We start from the raw sequence: 18724 nt of genomic DNA on the forward strand, positions 1-18724 counted from the left end.
AACATAGAGTGTTCGTCAGAATTGTTATAATATGGTTTTTTTAAATATTTTTAAACATGATGTTCCTAGCATTGCTCAAGAATAAATAATTGATTTTGACAGGGAACTGCAGGAGAGAATATTATTGAGAGGCTATTGGTCAACATTTATTAAAGCTTATCATGTATGTATTCCTTCCATTAGTGCAAACGCTTCCAGCCAACTAGAAAGGGGTAATTTGCTTTTCTACTTGTGGATATAAACTTATCGTGTTTTCCATTTGCGATGGGCGGCCCCTTTGCTCCCTCCCCATTAAGCTTTGCTCCCTGCATGGTAATATTGTGATTAATTCATGCTAATATTGTGATTAGTATAAATATAAACATTATGTGGGAAAAGGGTAAGGGGGGAAGCTTTTTGTGGCTGGCACATTTGCATTAATTAGGCCACCCAAACTCTAATGATGCAGAAAGATTTTTCTTCTTTGAATAGGATATATAGTTCTCCCAACCCAAAATGTAAAAAAAAAGGAAGAAAGAATAGGATATGTAGGCATATAAATAGTTCTTTTGGCCGACATTGTATGGCTTTTTGGTGTCCAATCTATGCCACTATGAACGGAGCCAAACTGTTGCGCAGAATGAGATGCCTAATTAATTTCCTTCCCACACTCAATCCCTCTCTGGGAGAAACCAGACCACATCTAGTATCTGCCTCCTTGTATTGCTAAGTACTATTTACCCCATTTTTAAGATGACCGACTGATGAAATGGGTTAATAACTCAAGTGATTAAGAGTAGCTATATATGCACCGAAGTTTTATGTTTAAATTCACGATGAATATGATCTTTACCTCACCGACGTACAGTCAGGCTCAGAGAGTGGTTGGTGGGTTTCAGTCCAATTCGATGGGTCGGTCAACAAGGGCTTAGACTCAAAAAAGGAAATTGATTGGGGTACTGGTCACAAGTTCGGAAGTCCAGTATCAGTGAGCCATGCCTAAACGCAAAGAATCCGAAGGTTCTGGGTTGGGTTGTTGCAGTTGTACCTGTGCCTCTTAGTGTTTTTGTTTTTTCGTCTGATGTGGTTCTTGGTGTTTAATGCGGATAAAATCAACTATTTTGTGCCGTGAACAATGCAACATAAAGCTCCATCTTTATCAAATGCTTTCACAATAGCAAATTCTCAACTCAATGCCAAGCCAAATAAAAACAAAAAATATGCTTTCCAATAGTAATTCTCCAGCATTTCACTAGTAATTTTTTCTTAATTTTGAAGGAAAATGCCTTTTTAGTTTCCAAAAGTATTTTATAGAATCCACCCACTCCTTGAAAGACATTGTACATATGGAGCAAACAGTACAGGTTCACGTTCTTAATACCTACCTGGTACATATATATATAGCTAATGACCAGATAGCAAATTATCATGGTGCTGCTGGCTATAACTTCTGGATCACAACCGAATTGGCAAGCCCTGCCTGCTCTATTGTTTGAGTCGGATCATTCAGGAGTTTGGGAGGGAACCCCATAATCTGCAGCTGATAACTCCTCGGACCCTCTGGCCTAGATGTGTCAATGAAGGCGCGGATGTCACTTATGGTATGGTGGTAGTTAAAATGTGCAGGCAAGCGGGTCCCATCAGCCAACCTAAGCTGAACCGATGTTGATGGCAACGTTTCATCCACAACCAGGCCAACGGATGGGGTTGGAGCAGTGTTTAGAGGAGTCGATGCAGTTGTTGGCTCAGATGCTACTGGAGTAGAGCTGCTACCTACAGTTCTTCCCACACCCTGAAATGGAACACGGCGCTTCACCGGTTCCTGCAAGAACAGAAATATCAATAACTGGTAAAAGTAAAAATGTTCCACGGGCCTTTGATATCAGGCCATCAAAACTTAAATGCTTTTGCAGATATTACTTCATATTGGAGAGCCTTCAACTAGAATACTACTGAATTGGAGTGTACAAAGTATATCTTAAAGAGAGAACTCACTGGGCACTTCTCATTCCTCCTTATTAGATTGACATGAACTGAGGTACTTCTATCTTCAGGTTCCAACTCTTTTGGACATTCAGACTTTTTGATGCTCTGGGTTGAGACAGAGAATGATTAGATACAAAATGTAATTTCTGACAATGGTACAATACCATGAAACAGAGCAAGAGCAACCCAGCGCTTATGCCAGGGTAATTTGTTGTCAGTAATAAAGATGAACATATACATATGCAGAAACAATTCATCCATGAGATCACAAGCAGAGTTATCACATTAACTAATACACACGAGGAAAAAGACAAGAATGTACTGTGCAAGCTTATTGTACAGAAAATAACTTTAAAGGACAGTAATAATCAATCTCATCCACAACAATAGAACCTATAATCCACCGGTTTCTTTCTTCTTTTTATTTCTATGAGTCACACTTCCATGGCCATTACCTCCAAGAAAGAAGCATTTTCAGGATCATCCAACGGCCTCAACGGGCCATCATTTATGGTAAAACCGTTGGACCAGAAAATGATGTTGTGAACAACAGTCTCGGGCTGCTGAGGAGTAGATTGTACAGTCTCCCCAGTGAGTAATCTACCAGTTCCAGTAAAGCTTCTTGAGCTTGAAGATGCACTAGAAGGATCAAAAGGCCCCTCTACAGCTCCCAATTCCCTAGCTTGATCAAAAATTGAATCCACGTCATTATCCTTTGAAGGATCCTGGACAAGCATTCCGCTGCCAATATTGTAATTACAAATGTTAGAATTTCTTTAAACATTTAAAGCTAAACATCAGCTCTTATTACTATTGATTTCTGTAAGACAGAGCATTAAAAATAATACGAGTTTTTTGACAAGGCAATATAGACAGGGGGTAGAACCAGTTTTAGCAAACCCCTTGCACATTTAGTATCCATTCACCATCACCATCCTCTAGGAACTAAGTTACCAATTAAAATTAAAACTTTATAATGTGTGGCTGGCTACCTAAACAAGAATATAACCCTGGCGCTCACTTGACACGTGAGTAGTCCAAACCCCAATCCACTGAAAATGATTTCCATTTTAACCAGACAAAACTCTGAAAGTGGCATCACCCTAAAGCTCTTTCTACCAAACAAAGACCCACCAACATCATCCCACACACTCAAACCTTACACTAGATGGTACATAACTTACAGCTGCTTCCCAAAAATCTCCCTTTCATTTCATAACATCATATGCCCCCTCCAAATATGTTTCCTAATGGAACCCAGACTCACCATTAGGAGTTCCACAACAACCTCAACCCATCTGATGAAAACAGAAAATAATGGCAATATGTCCCACTGTCAACCAATTGATGTCGTTAAGTGTGAGTATTGGATCATAACAGTGCCTCCTTTTCTTTACCAAAACATACAAAAATTCAGTTTTCTATGTTTTATTTGATACAATTGGCAAACAAGCATGAACAAATGAACAATTTGCCAATGATAAACATAAAAAGACTGTTAAATTCACAGCTTATGCATGTTGGCTATTCAATGATACAAACAAACCAAAAAGAACAAGAATTTCATAAACCCCATAAGAACAGAATCCGAGAATCGAAAGAAATGTTTTTAAAAAAAAGAAAAAAAAAAGTCTCAAAAGAAAGAGAAGGATGGACCTTTTCTCGCCACCAGTGTAGTATTCCTGGGGGCCATCCGAGTCACTGTCCGAGTCGGCAGACCTCCGGTTCAGATCGGAAAGTGTCCGAATTCCTCCGATTCGACTTTTGGGCGCTTTCTTGTCCTCCGACGCCATTGCTGCTATCTCACCAGAGAGAGAGAAAGAAGGAGAGAAACAGAGAAACAGAGAGAGAGAGAGAGAGCGATCTTGATTCTTGACTTGACTGATCAGCTAATGTGTGCGTCCGTCACTTATAACTTCTTCAACGCTCTTCAGAAGCGCGTGTTCAAGATTTTCCAAACGTGAGATGTGATAGGATGAGGGCGGTCTCACCGACTGTTTATTGAGCTCTCCTAGTTTTGACTTTAAACTGTTTAACATGATGTGACATTAGTTACCGTGGAGTAAAGTGTATAATATAATTGTAAATTTTCTTATTTACGTAAAACCAATAAAACGTCAACCAAACGGTGCATCGCTTTTGCTTTTTCCGTAGTTGAAGAAGATCATCGCACAAACGAAACGAGGGCCCGATAGTGAGAATAATGGCATTTCAGACCGGTCGAACCAGACCGCCGAACCGGAACGCACGCAACAACGAGGGGCGTCAGAATTACGCCTTTGATGCCGGGCTCTTATCCGGCGCACGCCCAAACGTAGCCGATCGCGATGGTGAAGATTCTGACTTGCAGTTCAGCTCTGACTCGGAGAGCTCCTCCGACTCGGATGGCGAGTCGACGCGGTTGTCGGGACTCGCGGCGAGCTTCCGAGTGGTGTCCGATTCGCTTCTGAGAATGGAGCAAACAGAGCTGGAGATGGCCAAGGCGAGGGAGGCTTTGCGGTTGAAAGCGGAGAAGCAGCGGGTTGAGCTGGAGGCCGAGTTGACTCAGATGCTGTTGCAGACTCAGTTGCAGGTGGCGTCGTTGGTTTCGAGGCAGAGTCCGAGGCGTAAAAGGAAGCGAGTTGAAGAAGCAGATGAGTCGCCGTCGCCGTCGTCATCAATCTCACAAAGGTATGGCGGGTATTATGTTTGCATTGATTGAAGTAGTGGAATTTGAGAGTGATCAAAGTTTGTTGTTGTTGAATGCAGGGAAGGAGCTTTGGTGTTGAGCCTTGTTCAATGCAATTTGCTATTTTAGTAATTTCACCGCTAATAATGGGGGTGGTTTGTTGATCAGAATTCAGATGTCCCATTGACTGGTTTGTTTATTTCATTTTAGCTCCAGCTCCAAGCCTCTAAAATGGAGGCAGTGCTTCATATGCTTGTGCCTACCTGTATTACATTTCAAGGGGCGCATTCATGCTTGTACTTACTTGATCACTTCTACTTTGATTATATAAAATTTTGGATTTTGGGCCATATCTACTGCTGCTGTTTAAGAAAACCTCTGATAATTAGACATCATATAAATAAGGAACTACCAAAAAGGGCAAGGGATGTAGGAACTTTTAATCAACTAAAAGCTTGGGCTTCCTCGTGCCAGACTCAGAATTTTGGGGTTTTCCTTGTGCGGAAGTGAGTAGACCCTTGAGTCGATTCAGAGCACTGTCTAAGTAATGCTGCAGAGGCGGAAGAAGACTGCTGCCTTGCTCTCCTCCATCTTTGGATATTTGTCCACGGATTATCTATCAAATTCAAAACCATGAATGAAGATAAGCTGTTTGTAAAAACTTGGATGAAGATAATTCTTTACCTTTGATGCCCACGACCGCTCAGCTTGTTGACACACATCTCTAATATCCCTTCCAGACATTCTGACAAATGGCACAGCAAGGGACGATTGAAATAGTGAAGCAAAAGTCAGATCTTTCTACTAGGATTAAAAGAAGCTTTTCGTGTATTGTTCTGTTAGGAGGTTAGAATGGTATGCCCATGCACATGGTGATCAAAGAAGGGAAATAAGGTAAGAAATTTTTGTATGTCAGAGCCTATGTAAAACTTACCCCTCTGTTGCTGTTGCCAATTCATCCAATTCAGATTCAGTCAGGTGCTTTGCATACTGAGCTGCTATTTCCTTACGATTTCGCTGATCAGGGAGGTCGAATGTAATGATTGAATCAAACCGGCTGCACATTATTAATAAAAAGTGGGCAAACAATTGCGGCAACTTAGGGTACTGTACTACTATCATCCTCTAAGGAAGAAAATATACCTAATCATGGCCGGATCGAGGTCTTGCTTTCTATTTGTTGCAGCAATTACAACCACTTTCTTATCTTGTTCAAATCCATCAATCTGCATGGGAGGAGTATGTTTAATAAGGGCATCACTTTCACTATAGTTTCGTAACAGTATGAGTTTTTTACTCAAATTACTTGTTTAAAAAAAAAAAAAAAAAAAGTTTGCCTCAAATCACTTGGAAGTTGTCACTGTCTGGATCAAGCAAACCCCTGTTCCAGGGCATGCTCTATCTAGAAATAAGCCTTTTCTGTAATTCTTAAAGGGGAATATTGAAGCTTTGCTAAAGGTTTGTTCAACATTACTGTAAAGCAATGAGAATCCAATTTCACCTGTCGCAGTAAAACTGATAAGACTCTCCGTGTGGCTTCGTGCATGTCACTATCACGCGAAATAGCAAAAGAATCAACCTGAAATAGAGTCAATATATCAGGAAGCAAAGTTATCTCAAAACAAACCACAAAATATAGAATTGCAGTCAAACCATACAACAACATATTATCAGTCTCAAAGAAATATCACAACACTTGGATGAATATCTCTAAGATCACCGCTGGGCATTAATTGCTTCGATTACCTCATCCAGAAAAATGATAGCACCATCAGGGAGTTGATTTGCAAGTGAAAAGACTCTTCCTAATAGTCGTTCACTCTCACCATAGTATTTGGACAAGATAACCTCAAGAGGCACATATAGCAATGGGGCGCCCTGCAAAAACAGGTCACTTAGCATGCCAATAGATAGACAAATAAATAAATTAATATACCAAAAAATGGTAGTGCCTAGAAGCTCACCGCTTGATTAGCAATGACACGAGCAGAAGATGTCTTTCCCGTACCTAAAATTGAACACACATTCTTAATAAGTGTGCCAAATATCAAAACTAATGCATTTGCATAATTCTCATAAGTTCCAATAGCAGACATGTGAAAACCCAAGTCTATTTGTTTTGGTAATTCTATTGGCACCCCAAAAACAGGTTCAACACACCCAAGTTTTGACGAAAAAAACTCATGGCAAATGCATCATTTTGAATTAGTAAAATGGACCACGATTTAGGAAGAAAGAAAGCCAGTTCCATGGTTGGCTTCTTTTCTAAAGTGTTTTGTTTTGGGAATTTCCACTCCCCATCATCTGAAGCAATTAAAGTATTGCCCTAGCACATTAGTTTTCCATTAGTGCTATGATGAAAATTATGCTCCTGTGTAGAAAAAGATTCCAACCAATGATAAATTTTTTTCAACAAGGACTAAAATTCACAAGTTTTTGACTTGATGCTTTTGTACTCTAATGAATCATTACATTCTCTTGACAGAATGACAAACAAGAATCAGGGATACATAAAATGATCGACATCAGTATGTCAATGCCAAATATAGCAAGCTATTCAGGTTTGATAGGTGCACCTGGTGGACCTTCAAACAGTACAGCTCGAGGTCTATTTGACTCAAATTTACGACGAGTCCCACGGGCAATATCATCATATGTTTTAGGACAAAGCAGAGCCAACAGTATAGTGTCTTCTATATCCCTACACAATGAGAAGCAGCAGTTGAATATTGGTAAGAAATGAATGCACTCTCATGCATATACATAAATGCACTCATACGTAAACAATCTAACCACAAACCAATCACACGTGCTCACTTTCTTGAGTATCAGAGTAATTTAATATTAACACAAATGATTAAACTCAGCCAGAACATCAATGTTACTGTGACTCTTCAAAGAGATAGCAAAGGCAATTATGATTTCATACAAGAAACAATTCCATTTCTCATATTTAATATTAGGTACAACTCAGTGGTGAATTGACTGCTTTCCAAGGACACGGCCTTAGTTCAAGTATGGACCCTAACACCCCAAAAAAGAATTGCAACAAAATTAAATCGCATTTCGGTTCAAGCATTGACGGCTTTACTTACCGTTTTTGCTGATCATATCCAGCAATATTGTCCCACGAAATCTCTTTGCTATAGGAACTCACATTCGGTTCATTAATTCCATAAATTCTCACTCCCATAGACTCAAGACTGGCTATTAATTTCTCTGAAGATGGCACTTGTGTGGTATCTTCCCTCGGTCTTCTTTCCAAAGTACTGTTTTGCCCTAACTTTGTCCCAGCTAATTGTAAAGCAGCCACCAAAGCATCAAGCTCTTGGGGACTCAAGCTCCCCTCCTTCATAAATTCAATGTCCTGCAATATTTTATGCTGTCTGATATGAAAATCTCATAGCCCACCCCTTCTTTACCTTTGTGCTATTGGAGCAGCACAAAGTAGAACAAGACAAAATGCAATATTTTCAAAAACTGCATAAAATAGAGACTTACAGCATTATCTGAGGGAGTAATTACTGAGCGGAATACAAGGATGCGCAGATCTCCTTCATGTTTATTCACATCTTTTAATTCCCCTACATCACTTCCAGTTTCCTTCTTTTTTTCTGGGCGAGTTAGCATTAGTTGCCAAGCAACTCCACTTACATAGTTCACAAGAAACAGAATATTTAGCACATTATGGTTCACGCAACTACAAATAACACTAAATGGCTCAAACAAATGCAACATAACGTTTAAGCTAAATCTGATAGTTAGAGTTCAGAATACAATAATAGAACCAAGAATCAATGGTTTAAGAATACCTGTCCCAAGCACGTAACAACATATCTGAACCACCACCATGTTCTTCTACCTTTAGTCCAAGATGAGAAGCAATATTTGCAATCAGTTGTGAAGCTTCACATGCTGGAGGAATTTGGAACTTGATGCAAACCTATACCCATTGGAAGCTCGTATCAACACTGATTTGAAAGAGTTCTATACATGGATTCTTTTATGAGGACAAAACCACATATAATAACTAATAAATCCTACAAGTAGATGAACCCTTTATAAATTGAGTATTCAAAATATGTGATTATCAGGCATGCCTCAACGCTTAAGATATCAACTTCAGAAACCATGAAGAGTAACGACAACCAAGAATATTATATTGCTAAGACTTTCTTTCCTTCTATTAATGATCTGTCCCGACTTATAAAGACCCATCACAAACCGTCTTCTCAACAGAACAAAATCATATTTACCAAGTAGTTTTCTGAAGAGGACACTGCATAATTAATGATAAGACCTTAGCATGTGTGCATGTTCGTGTCTAAGTATGTATTAAACTTCCAGACATGTAAAACTGTGGCATTTCAATTAAGTGCAATAACCTTTTGTCCCTTCACAGCAACGGTAAACTGGGGATAAGAACCACGTCGAATTCCTTTACTTTTGAGCAAGTCTTCAATTTTCTGTCGTTGTTTCTTGGCAATTTCCTCCAGGTCCACATGACTTTCAGTTGCAGGAGACTCAGATGGCAAAGAGGGCTTGGAAATATCCTGCACAAGTTAAAGAGTAAGAATGGTAAAATTGGTCCAAGAATGATGATCCTACAGAAAATAGATGCACATGTACCTTCTCCGCCGCATCTGCATAAGCCACCTCTATCCCTCCAACTCCAAGCAAACCAGCCAACACAGCTGGAAACATAAGATTTCGTCCAGAACCATTCGGGTTGGGCACCTGAATTTCAGATGCACTGGAATGAAATTGCTGCTCAAAAGCCCCTGCATTTCTCAATTATAAGCATCAATGTCTAGCGAGATGCATAGGCACCGAAGAAATTAAACTTATCCAATTCAAACTAGAACTAAATGAACAGAAGCACCAGCATCCACAATCAAAATGGTAGAATCTCAAAATCTTTAAATTCAGTAAAATTAAACCGAAAATTATGAGTCTAAAGGAGAGGAGAGAGCTATACGGTGATAGAGAAGGCGAGGGTTTGGAATATCACGTGAACGAGCACGAGGAAGAGGGTTTAGGGTTTGGGAAGGAGTGGGGATTGACCGCCAATTCCGATTCCGAGCTGTTCTAACCACCAGTCGCAAAATGGTCATAGTGTCTTCTGTCTCTAAGTATCAGCGTAAGCTTTGTGAGTAATTGGTGCCGTGAAGTTTTGATCGCTGTGTGTTTGTTTTCCTGAGTGAATGTGGCGCGGAATGCCCACACACCTACCCAACTCAAATATAGCGAGCCAGCCAGTCACCAAACACACACCGCCGATATTATTCTATTCTATCGCAGCGCCAGAGAGCTGGGTTTTTAGTTTTTGTGCTGTTTGTATAAATGCCACAGTGGCCCATCTCAATTATGTGGTCCAATCTTAATCTGGTCCAACGTTTAGGCCCCTTCTTTTATGTGAATGTGTAATAGTACTTTTTTTCATTGTTAAAAATTCACATTTGAATTTATTTAAAGTCTCGTTTGGTGTTAAAAATTCACATTTGAATTTATTTAAAGTCTCGTCTGGTGGCGTGGTGGACCGACAATAGTTCAACATATCATATGGTACAAGTCTCATTTAAAGTAGTGTCACTCATAAAAACTAGCTTTGATTCATCTACAATCCAGTTTAACCTGAATCCAGTTCAACCCGAGTCACCAAACGAGACCCAAATATGTACGTACTTAGTTGCAGTTAGTACCACCAACAAATATAAGTGAGTTTGGGATATTCTGGTGCACAATCGTGTTTTCAAGCGGTCTGAGTAAAAATATCACCAAACCAAGCCTAATCTTATTAAAAACAAAGGTGTCTACTCAGCCATTAGACACAGCCATTTTGTGTTGTGTGTATTTAGCAAGCAGTATCCAGAGAATACGGCGCCAGATCTCTCTCTCTCTCTCTCTGTGCAACTTTGATTGAATAATAGGTTCGCTCGAGTTCTAATAATAAGTCATCAATTTGGGAAGGAGGACCACTTTTTTCATCATGGACAATTATCAGCATTATAGCAACCCACAACTTAAACTTTTAGATAGGAGGATTTGGAGGAGATAGTACTATACCAACAAACAAGCAACCAATTTTGTGAAATATTTATGGATTATTTATTATAGCACCCCCGAAACTTTGGTCAAATTTCACTTAACACCCTCGAAAGTTAAAATGGTCCACTTAACCCCCTTTATCGTGATTTTGTGTTTCACTTAACCCCCTCACCGTCAAGTCAGTCAAAAACTCTGTTAAAAATGCCGATGTGGCACAAATGGAACCCACAAATTTGTTGAATTGGATGCCACGTAGGTGCCATGTATAAAAAAATTAAAAAATTAAAAAAATTAAAATAAAAAAAAACTTAACTCAACTATTAATAATAAACGAAAAAATAACAAAAGAAAAAATTAATAGGAAATTAAAAAAAACAGTAACACCGTCTTCTCCATATCCTTCCAACATGGCCAACAGATCTCCTCCCTCACCCCACCCTCTCTCTCTCTCTCTCTCTCTCTCTCTCTCTCTCTCTCTGTGTCCAAATCCGACAAGCCTGAAACTCCAAATTCGCTGACTACTCAACCCAAGTGCCATCCCAGATCTATCACAGACTCAACTCAACTGCAATACCAGATCCAACCCTTAAGGACCAAGGCCACGCCACCATCTTCATCATTAAGCTTTTTGGCCCCCGCAACCCACCATCTTCACCTTTCCTTTCCTATTTTTTTTTTGGCAGTGGGTATGGCTTGTTATGGATGATAGTGATGGGATGGTTGGTTGTTGAAGAGGGAAGGATGATGGGGCATGACTTGTGGTTGGTTTGGGTGGTTATGGATGATGGTGGGTTGGTTGCAGAGGGAGGAGGAAGGATGATTGGGGCATCTTTGGGGATGGGGGGTAAATCAATGCGTAACCTGGGTAGGGAGGAGGGGATTGGAATTTATTTATTTTTGGTTTGTTTAAAATATTTTTTTTTTTCGTCAAGATTTAAAATATTATTATTAATAGATAATCTTTAACAAAAATATTATTTAACAGAAAATCTTTCTTTTTATTTTATTTTACACATGGCACCTACGTGGCATCCAATTCAACAAATTTGTGCCACATCAGCATTTTTAACAGAATTTTTGACTGATTTGACGATGAGAGGTTAAGTGGAACACAAAACCACGATCAAGGGAGTTAAGTGAGCCATTTTAACTTTTGGGGGGTTAAGTGAAATTTGACCGAAATTTCAGGGGATGCTACAGTAAATAAGCCAATATTTAAAAGCCACACCGCTTTGTTTTCCTCTTTTTGCCTTTCTTTTTGTGATGAAAGGGAAAAGGCCATCACTTTCCTTATTGCTTGCGTTGTACTTGCATGTATTTTGCATACGCAGTCAAGCCTCTCAAGTCAACAAGGCATATGCTGAATATGGCTGCTGGTGTTACCAAACTTTTATTCTTCCTTTCCTTGGGACAAGAAATAAAGAATAGAGGGAGGTCCAGAAAGTTCACACTAATAGACCTGATTACGTAGGGCTGCAGTCCAGAAGTAAATCAACAAACTAAAACATCAGATAAATAAAATTATACAACCAAACCAACCCATTTGCTTCTGCTAAGAAACCTACTTTTCAATCTAATTACACGTAGAAAAGATACCATTTTCATATTATAAATATTTTTCCGGTTCTATTCGCCACAGAGAAAAGAGAAGAAGAAGATTATACAAAATCAATCAACCATGGACCCTCGGAAATGATACAAATTAAGTTAAAAGTTGAATGACGATTAATAGTACTTAATACACCTTCTTAGTGAAAACGCGGCGCAGATTAAAAAGATTACCACCGACGCCACTATCTCCACCATGACCACTGCCACCACCACGGTTGTGTGGAAGTGAGTAGACCCTTGAGTCGATTCAGAGCACTATCTAAGTAATGCTGCAGAGGCGGAAGAAGACTGCTGCCTTGCTCTCCTCCATCTTTGGATATTTGTCCTCGGATTATCTATCAAATTCAAAACCATGAATGAAGATAAGCTGTTTGTAAAAACTTGGATGAAGATAATTCTTTACCTTTGATGCCCATGACCGCTCAGCTTGTTGACACACATCTCTAATATCCCTTCCAGACATTCTGAAAAATGGCACGGCAAGGGACGATTGAAACAGTGAAGCAAAAGTCAGATCTTTCTACTAGGATTAAAAGAAGCTTTTCGTTTATTGTTCTGTTAGGAGGTTAGACTGGCATTTCCATGCACATGGTGATCAAAGAGGGGAAACACGGTAAGAAATTTTTGTATGTCAGGGCCTACGTAAAACTTACCCCTCTGTTGCTGTTGCCAATTCATCCAATTCAGATTCAGTCAGGTGCTTTGCATACTGAGCTGCTATTTCCTTACGATTTCGCTGATCAGGGAGGTCGAACGTAATGATTGAATCAAACCGGCTGCACATTATTGATAAAAAGTGGGCAAACAATTGCGGCAACTTAGGATACTGTACTACTATCATCCTCTACGGAAGAAAATATACCTAATCACGGCCGGATGGAGGTCTTGCTTTCGATTTGTTGCAAAAATTACAACCACTTTCTTATCTTGTTCAAATCCATCAATCTGCATGGGAAGAGTATGTTTAATAAGGGCATCACTTTCACTATAGTTTCTTAACAGTATGAGTTTTTCACTCAAATTACTTATTAAAAAAAAAGTACGCCTCAAATCACTTGGAAGTTGGAGTCACTGTCTGGATCAAGCAAACCCCTGTTCCAGGGCATGCTCTATCTAGAAAGAAGCCTTTTCTGTAATTCTTAAAGGGGAATATTGAAGCTTTGCTAAAGGTTTGTTTTCAACATTACTGTAAAGCAATGAGAATCCAATTTCACCTGTCGCAGTAAAACTGATAAGACTCTCCGTGTGGCGTCGTGCATGTCACTATCACGCGAAACAGCAAAAGAATCAACCTGAAATAGAGTCAATATATCAGGAAGCAAAGTTATCTCAAAACAAACCACAAAATATAGAACTGCAGTCAAACCATACAACGACAACATATTATCAGTCTCAAAGTAATATCACAACACTAGGATGAATATCTCTAAGATCGCAGCTAGGCATTAATTGCTTCGATTACCTCATCCAGAAAAATGATAGCACCATCAGGGAGTTGATTTGCAAGTGAACAGACTCTTCCTAATAGTCGTTCACGCTCACCATAGTACTTGGACAAGATAACCTCAAGATGCACATATAGCAATGGGACGCCCTGCAAAAACAGGTCACTTAGCACGCCAATAGATAGACAAATTAATTAATTAATACACCAAAAAATGGTAGTGCCTAGAAGCTCACCGCTTGATTAGCAATGACATGAGCAGAAGATGTCTTTCCCGTACCTAAAATTGAACACGCATTCTTAATAAGTGTGCCAAATATCAAAAGTAATGCATTTGCATAATTTTCATAAGTTCCAAAAGCAGGCATATGAAACCCCAAGTCTATTTGTTTTGGTAATTCTATTGGCACCCCTAAAAAAGGTTCAGCACACCCAAGTTTTGACAATAAAAAAACTCATGGCAAATGTATCATTTCGAATTAGTAAAATGGACACAATTTAGGAAGAGAGAAAGCCAGTTCCATGGTTGGCTTCTTTTCTAAAGTGTTTCATCTGAAGTAATTAATTTATTGCCCTAGCACATTAGTTTTCCATTAGCGCTATGATGAATATTATGCTCCAGTGTAGAAAAAGATTCCAACCAACGATAACTTTTTCTTCAACAAGGACCAAAATTCACAAGTTTTTGACTTGATACTTCTGTACTCTAATGAATCATTACATTCTCTTGACAGAATGACAAACAAGAATCAGGGATGCATAAAATTAGGGAGCTGATTTTCCCACTCCCTTTTTCTCCACTTACACTCCCTTTTGTTTTTTAATATCATTTAATCAATTTTGTTCTTTTTTGTTCTTTCTCTTTCCTATTCTACCCTTACCCTACATTAATTTCTTTTTACTTCACTTTTATATCATTTCTTTTTTCTTTTTACTTTATTTTCACTTGCCCTCATTTTTCAATATTTTTTGGCTTATTTTTTGATATGGGGAAGTGTATTTGAGTCTCACTTTGGCCCCTGAAACTCATTTTGTCTCACTTTACTCCTTTTTTCACAAATATATGTCTCACTTTGTCTGGATTCCGGCAAGGCCAACAATTTCCAGTCAAAAAATTAATTAAAAATTAAATAATAAGATTAAATATTTAAAACATAATATATTAAATAAACCTAAGAAATTAAACACCTAAACCTTAGCCAACACCATCCCAACTCCCTGCCTTCTTCTGTTTCTTTGCCCAATAGATCAAATCAAACTAAGAAAATCAACTTCCAAGAAATAAAATCATAAAACCATACCAAGTAATCAAAAGAATCATTTCAAAAACCAACCCACCAAACCAAATCATACCCAAGTCCCAACCATTCTTGAGCCACCCAACTTCCTCTGCATATCCAACATCAGTTTCACCGCAGCCCCCAACCCAGTTCAACTGCAACATCCTTCCAACCACCATAAAAGCCAACCCCATCCAATCCCTCACCCCACCACCCCAAACCCACCCAAGATTAATCTCCCCATCCAAACCCCCACTATGTTAACTAATCAAAATAAATCAAATCTCAAGGAGAGAGACAGAGAGATTGGTGGGTATGGAAAAAGAAAGAAAGATAAATGGAGGAAGAGAGGAGGTGGTGGCTGGGGTTGGGTGGGAACGGTGGCAAGGGGAGGGTACTGGTTGGGCACAACACAGGAGGGGTTGGGTTTTTATTTTTTATTTTTTATATTTTCTCTTTTTTATTTTGATTTTGAAATTGAAGGAAATAAATAATATAAAAGTGAAGTAAAAAGAAATTAATGTCTGGTAAGGGTAGAATAGGAAAGAGAGAGAACAAAAAAGAACAAAATTAATTAAAAAGTATCAAAAAATAAAAAGGAGTGTAAGTGAAGAAAATGGGAGTGGGGAAATCAGCTCCTAAAATTATCGATATCAGTATGTCAATGCCAAATATAGCAAGTTATTCAGGTTTGATAGGTGCACCTGGTGGACCTTCAAACAGTACAGCTCGAGGTCTATTTGACTCAAATTTACAATGAGTCCCACGGGCAATATCATCATATGTTTTAGGACTACGCCGAGCCAACAGTATAGTGTCTTCTATATCCCTACACAATGAGAAGCAGCAGTTGAATATAGGTAAGAAATGAATGCACTCATGCATATACATAAATGCACTTATACGTATACAATCTAACCACAAACCAATCACACGTGCTCACTTTCTTAAGTATCAGAGTAATTTAATATTAACACAAATGATTAAACTCAGCCAGAACATCAATGTTACTGTGACTCTTCAAAGAGATAGCAAAGGCAATTATGCTTTCATACAAGAAACAATTTCGTTCCTCATATTTAATATTAGGTACAACTCAGTGGTAAATTGACTGCTTTCCAAGGACACGGCCTCAGTTCAAGAATGGATCCTAACACCCCGAAAAAGCATTGTAACAAAAGTAAATCGCATTTCAGTTCAAGCATTGACTGCTTTACTTACCGTTTTTGCTTATCATATCCAGCAATATTGTCCCATGAAATCTCTTTGCTAGAGGAACTCACATGGGGTTCATTAATTCCATAAATTCTCACTCCCATTGACTCAAGACTGGCTATTAATTGCTCTGAAGATGGCACTTGTGTGATATCTTCTCTCGGTCTTCTTTCCAAAGTACTGTTTTGCCCTAACTTTGCCCCAGCTAATTGTAAAGCAGCCACCAAAGCATCAAGCTCTTTGGGACTCAAGCTCCCCTCCTTCATAAATTCAATGTCCTGCAATATTTTATGCTGACTGATATGAAAATCCCATTGCCCACCCCTTCTTTACCTTTGTGCTATTGGAGCAGCACAAAGTAGAACAAGACAAAATGAAAGATTTTTAAAAACTGCATAAAATAGAGACTCACAGCTTTATCTGAGGGGGTAATTGCTGAGCGGAAAACAAGGATGCGCAGATCTCCATCTTGTTTATTCACATCTTTTAATTCCCCTACATCACTTCCAGTTTCCTTCTTTTTTTCTGGGCGAGTTAGCATTAGTTGCCAAGCAACTCCACTTACATAGTTCACAAGAAACAGAATATTTAGCACATTATGGTTCACGCAACTACAAATAACGCTAAATGGCTCAAACAAATGCAACATAACGTTTAAGCTAAATCTGATAGTTTGAGTTCAGAATACAATAATAGAACCAAGAATCAATGGTCTAAGAATACCTGTGCCAAGCACGTAACGACATATCTGAACCACCACCATGTTCTTCTACCTTTAGTCCAAGATGAGAAGCAATATTTGCAATCAGTTGTGAAGCTTCACATGCTGGAGGAATTTGGAACTTGATGGAAACCTATACCCATTGGAAGCTCGTATCAACACTGATTTGAACGAGTTCTATACATGGATTCTTTTATGAGAACAAAACCACATATAATAACTAATAAATCCTACAAGTAGATGAACCCTTTATAAATTGAGTATTCAAAATATGTGATTATCAGGCGTGCCTCAACGTTTAAGAGATCAACTTCAGAAACCGTGAAGAGTAATGACAACCAAGGATATTATATTGCTAAGACTTTCTTTCCTTCTATTAATCATATTTACCAAGTAGTTCCTGAAGAGGACACTGCATAATTAATGATAAGACCTTAGCATGTGTGCATGTTCGTGTCTAAGTATGTATTAAACTTCCAGACATGTAAAACTGTGGCATTTCAATTAAGTGCAATAACCTTTTGTCCCTTCACAGCAACAGTAAACTGGGGATAAGAACCACGTCGAATTCCTTTACTTCTGAGCAAGTCTTCAATTTTCTGTCGTTGTTTCTTGGAAATTTCATCCAGGTCCACATGACTTTCAGTTGCAGGAGACTCAGCTGGTGAAGAAGGCTTGGAAATATCCTGCACAAGTTAAAGAGTAAGAATAGTAAAATTGGTCCAATAATGATGATCCTACAGAAAATAGATGCACATGTACCTCCTCCGCCGCATCTGCATAAGCCACCTCTATCCCTCCAACTCCAAGCAAACCAGCCAACACAGCTGGAAACATAAGATTTCGTCCAGAACCATTCGGGTTGGGCACCTGAATTTCAGATGCACTGGAATGAAATTGATGCTCAAAAGCCCCTGCATTTGTCAATTATAAGCATCAATTTCCAGCGAGATGCATAGGCACCGAAGAAATTAAACTTATCCAATTGAAACTAGAACTAAATGAACAAAAGCACCAGCATTCACAATCAAAATGGTAGAATCTCAAAATCTGGAAATTCAGCCAAATTAAACAGAAAATTATGAGTCTAAAGGAGAGGAGAGAACTATACGGTGATAGAGAAGGCGAGGGTTTGGAATATCACGTGAACGAGCACGAGGAAGAGGGTTTAGGGTTTGGGAAGGGGTGGAGATTGACCGCCAATTCCGATTCCGAGCTGTTCTAACCACCAGTCGCAAAATGGTCATAGTGTCTTCTGTCTCTAAGTATCAGCGTAAGCTTTGTGAGTAATTGTTGCCGTGAAGTTTTGATCGCTGTGTGTTCGTTTTCTTGAGTAAATGTGGCGCGGAATGCCCACTAGTCAGTCCAGGTCCAGCTAGTCTTGCACTTTCAGACCGGTCCTTCAAACAAAGGCTTAGTAAGCACAGATTCCCCATAAATGAAAATTTCCTATAAAGAAAGATTTCCTCTCTTCCCAGAATTAGAATGCTTTCCTTAGGCTTTAGCTAATACTGATTGATTCAACCCAACTTAAATGTAGCCAGCCAGCCAGCCACGAAACACACAACGCCGATATTATTCTATTCTATTGCCTTCTGGTAAGTATCGCTGCGCCAAAAAGCTGGGTTTTTAGCTTACGAGCAGTTTGTATAAATGCCACATCAGCCCATCTCAATTATGTGGCCCAATCTTAATCTGGTCCAACGTTTAGGCCCCTTCTTTTACGTCAATGTGTAATAGTACTTTTTTATTATTATTAATAATTCACATTT

The 18724-nt window shown here is 39.0% G+C and overlaps 4 protein-coding genes across 6 annotated transcripts; 1 reads left to right on the top strand and 3 right to left on the bottom strand.

Moving 5' to 3' along the window:
* Positions 1-1185: 1185 nt before the first annotated feature.
* On the bottom strand, positions 1186-4002 carry LOC110761512 (plant UBX domain-containing protein 4). Its single transcript, XM_021963995.2, has 4 exons — positions 3622-4002; positions 2421-2706; positions 1975-2070; positions 1186-1801 (listed from the first exon to the last, which is right to left on the bottom strand). The coding sequence occupies exons 1-4, from the start codon at positions 3756-3758 to the stop codon at positions 1421-1423; spliced, it is 900 nt and encodes a 299-aa protein (XP_021819687.1). The 5' UTR covers positions 3759-4002; the 3' UTR covers positions 1186-1420.
* Positions 4003-4168: 166 nt separating this feature from the next.
* On the top strand, positions 4169-4983 carry LOC110761513 (uncharacterized protein At4g22160). Its single transcript, XM_021963997.2, has 2 exons — positions 4169-4635; positions 4714-4983. Exons 1-2 carry the CDS (start codon positions 4169-4171, stop codon positions 4760-4762), a joined length of 516 nt encoding a protein of 171 aa, XP_021819689.1. The 3' UTR covers positions 4763-4983.
* On the bottom strand, positions 4952-9969 carry LOC110761509 (uncharacterized). 2 transcript variants are annotated; one of them, XM_021963993.2, is made up of 14 exons: positions 9612-9967; positions 9263-9414; positions 9019-9186; positions 8446-8576; positions 8135-8282; positions 7729-8000; positions 7210-7334; positions 6598-6641; positions 6380-6511; positions 6135-6212; positions 5777-5859; positions 5568-5690; positions 5318-5378; positions 4952-5249 (listed from the first exon to the last, which is right to left on the bottom strand). In XM_021963993.2, the coding sequence occupies exons 1-14, from the start codon at positions 9745-9747 to the stop codon at positions 5073-5075; spliced, it is 1830 nt and encodes a 609-aa protein (XP_021819685.2). In that variant the 5' UTR covers positions 9748-9967; the 3' UTR covers positions 4952-5072. The 2 variants fall into 2 exon arrangements, 1 of the variants encoding a protein (XP_021819685.2); XR_002527389.2 differs by having other exon boundaries at positions 5171-5249; positions 5568-5650; positions 9612-9969.
* Positions 9970-12255: 2286 nt separating this feature from the next.
* Positions 12256-18531, bottom strand: LOC110761511 (uncharacterized). 2 transcript variants are annotated; one of them, XM_021963994.2, is made up of 14 exons: positions 18064-18528; positions 17715-17866; positions 17471-17638; positions 16955-17085; positions 16644-16791; positions 16238-16509; positions 15721-15845; positions 13973-14016; positions 13755-13886; positions 13507-13584; positions 13155-13237; positions 12946-13068; positions 12696-12756; positions 12256-12627 (listed from the first exon to the last, which is right to left on the bottom strand). In XM_021963994.2, exons 1-14 carry the CDS (start codon positions 18197-18199, stop codon positions 12475-12477), a joined length of 1806 nt encoding a protein of 601 aa, XP_021819686.2. In that variant the 5' UTR covers positions 18200-18528; the 3' UTR covers positions 12256-12474. The 2 variants fall into 2 exon arrangements, 1 of the variants encoding a protein (XP_021819686.2); XR_002527390.2 differs by having other exon boundaries at positions 12549-12627; positions 12946-13028; positions 18064-18531.
* Between the last annotated feature and the right edge of the window lie 193 nt (positions 18532-18724).

This window comes from Prunus avium, chromosome 4, assembly GCF_965620075.1.
Source record: "Prunus avium chromosome 4, drPruAviu1.hap1.1, whole genome shotgun sequence".
Taxonomy (NCBI): domain Eukaryota; kingdom Viridiplantae; phylum Streptophyta; class Magnoliopsida; order Rosales; family Rosaceae; genus Prunus; species Prunus avium.

Excerpts from the sequence above, each read along its gene's own strand:
- LOC110761509 (XM_021963993.2), bottom strand. The coding sequence starts at position 9,747 with ATGACCATTTTGCGACTGGTGGTTAGAACAGCTCGGAATCGGAATTGG. Across the intron at positions 6,642-7,209 it reads ACTGTTTGAAGGTCCACCAG|GTACGGGAAAGACATCTTCT; the intron begins GTGCACCTATCA and ends GTTCAATTTTAG. Across the intron at positions 6,213-6,379 it reads CTATCATTTTTCTGGATGAG|GTTGATTCTTTTGCTATTTC; the intron begins GTAATCGAAGCA and ends ACTCTATTTCAG.
- LOC110761513 (XM_021963997.2), top strand. The coding sequence starts at position 4,169 with ATGGCATTTCAGACCGGTCGAACCAGACCGCCGAACCGGAACGCACGC. Across the intron at positions 4,636-4,713 it reads TCGTCATCAATCTCACAAAG|GGAAGGAGCTTTGGTGTTGA; the intron begins GTATGGCGGGTA and ends TGTTGAATGCAG.
- LOC110761512 (XM_021963995.2), bottom strand. The coding sequence starts at position 3,758 with ATGGCGTCGGAGGACAAGAAAGCGCCCAAAAGTCGAATCGGAGGAATT. Across the intron at positions 2,707-3,621 it reads TACACTGGTGGCGAGAAAAG|CGGAATGCTTGTCCAGGATC; the intron begins GTCCATCCTTCT and ends CAATATTGGCAG. Across the intron at positions 2,071-2,420 it reads AAAATGCTTCTTTCTTGGAG|AGCATCAAAAAGTCTGAATG; the intron begins GTAATGGCCATG and ends GTCTCAACCCAG.
- LOC110761511 (XM_021963994.2), bottom strand. The coding sequence starts at position 18,199 with ATGACCATTTTGCGACTGGTGGTTAGAACAGCTCGGAATCGGAATTGG. Across the intron at positions 17,867-18,063 it reads CCCTCGCCTTCTCTATCACC|GGGCTTTTGAGCATCAATTT; the intron begins GTATAGTTCTCT and ends TGACAAATGCAG. Across the intron at positions 15,846-16,237 it reads GGATATGATAAGCAAAAACG|GGATATAGAAGACACTATAC; the intron begins GTAAGTAAAGCA and ends CTCATTGTGTAG.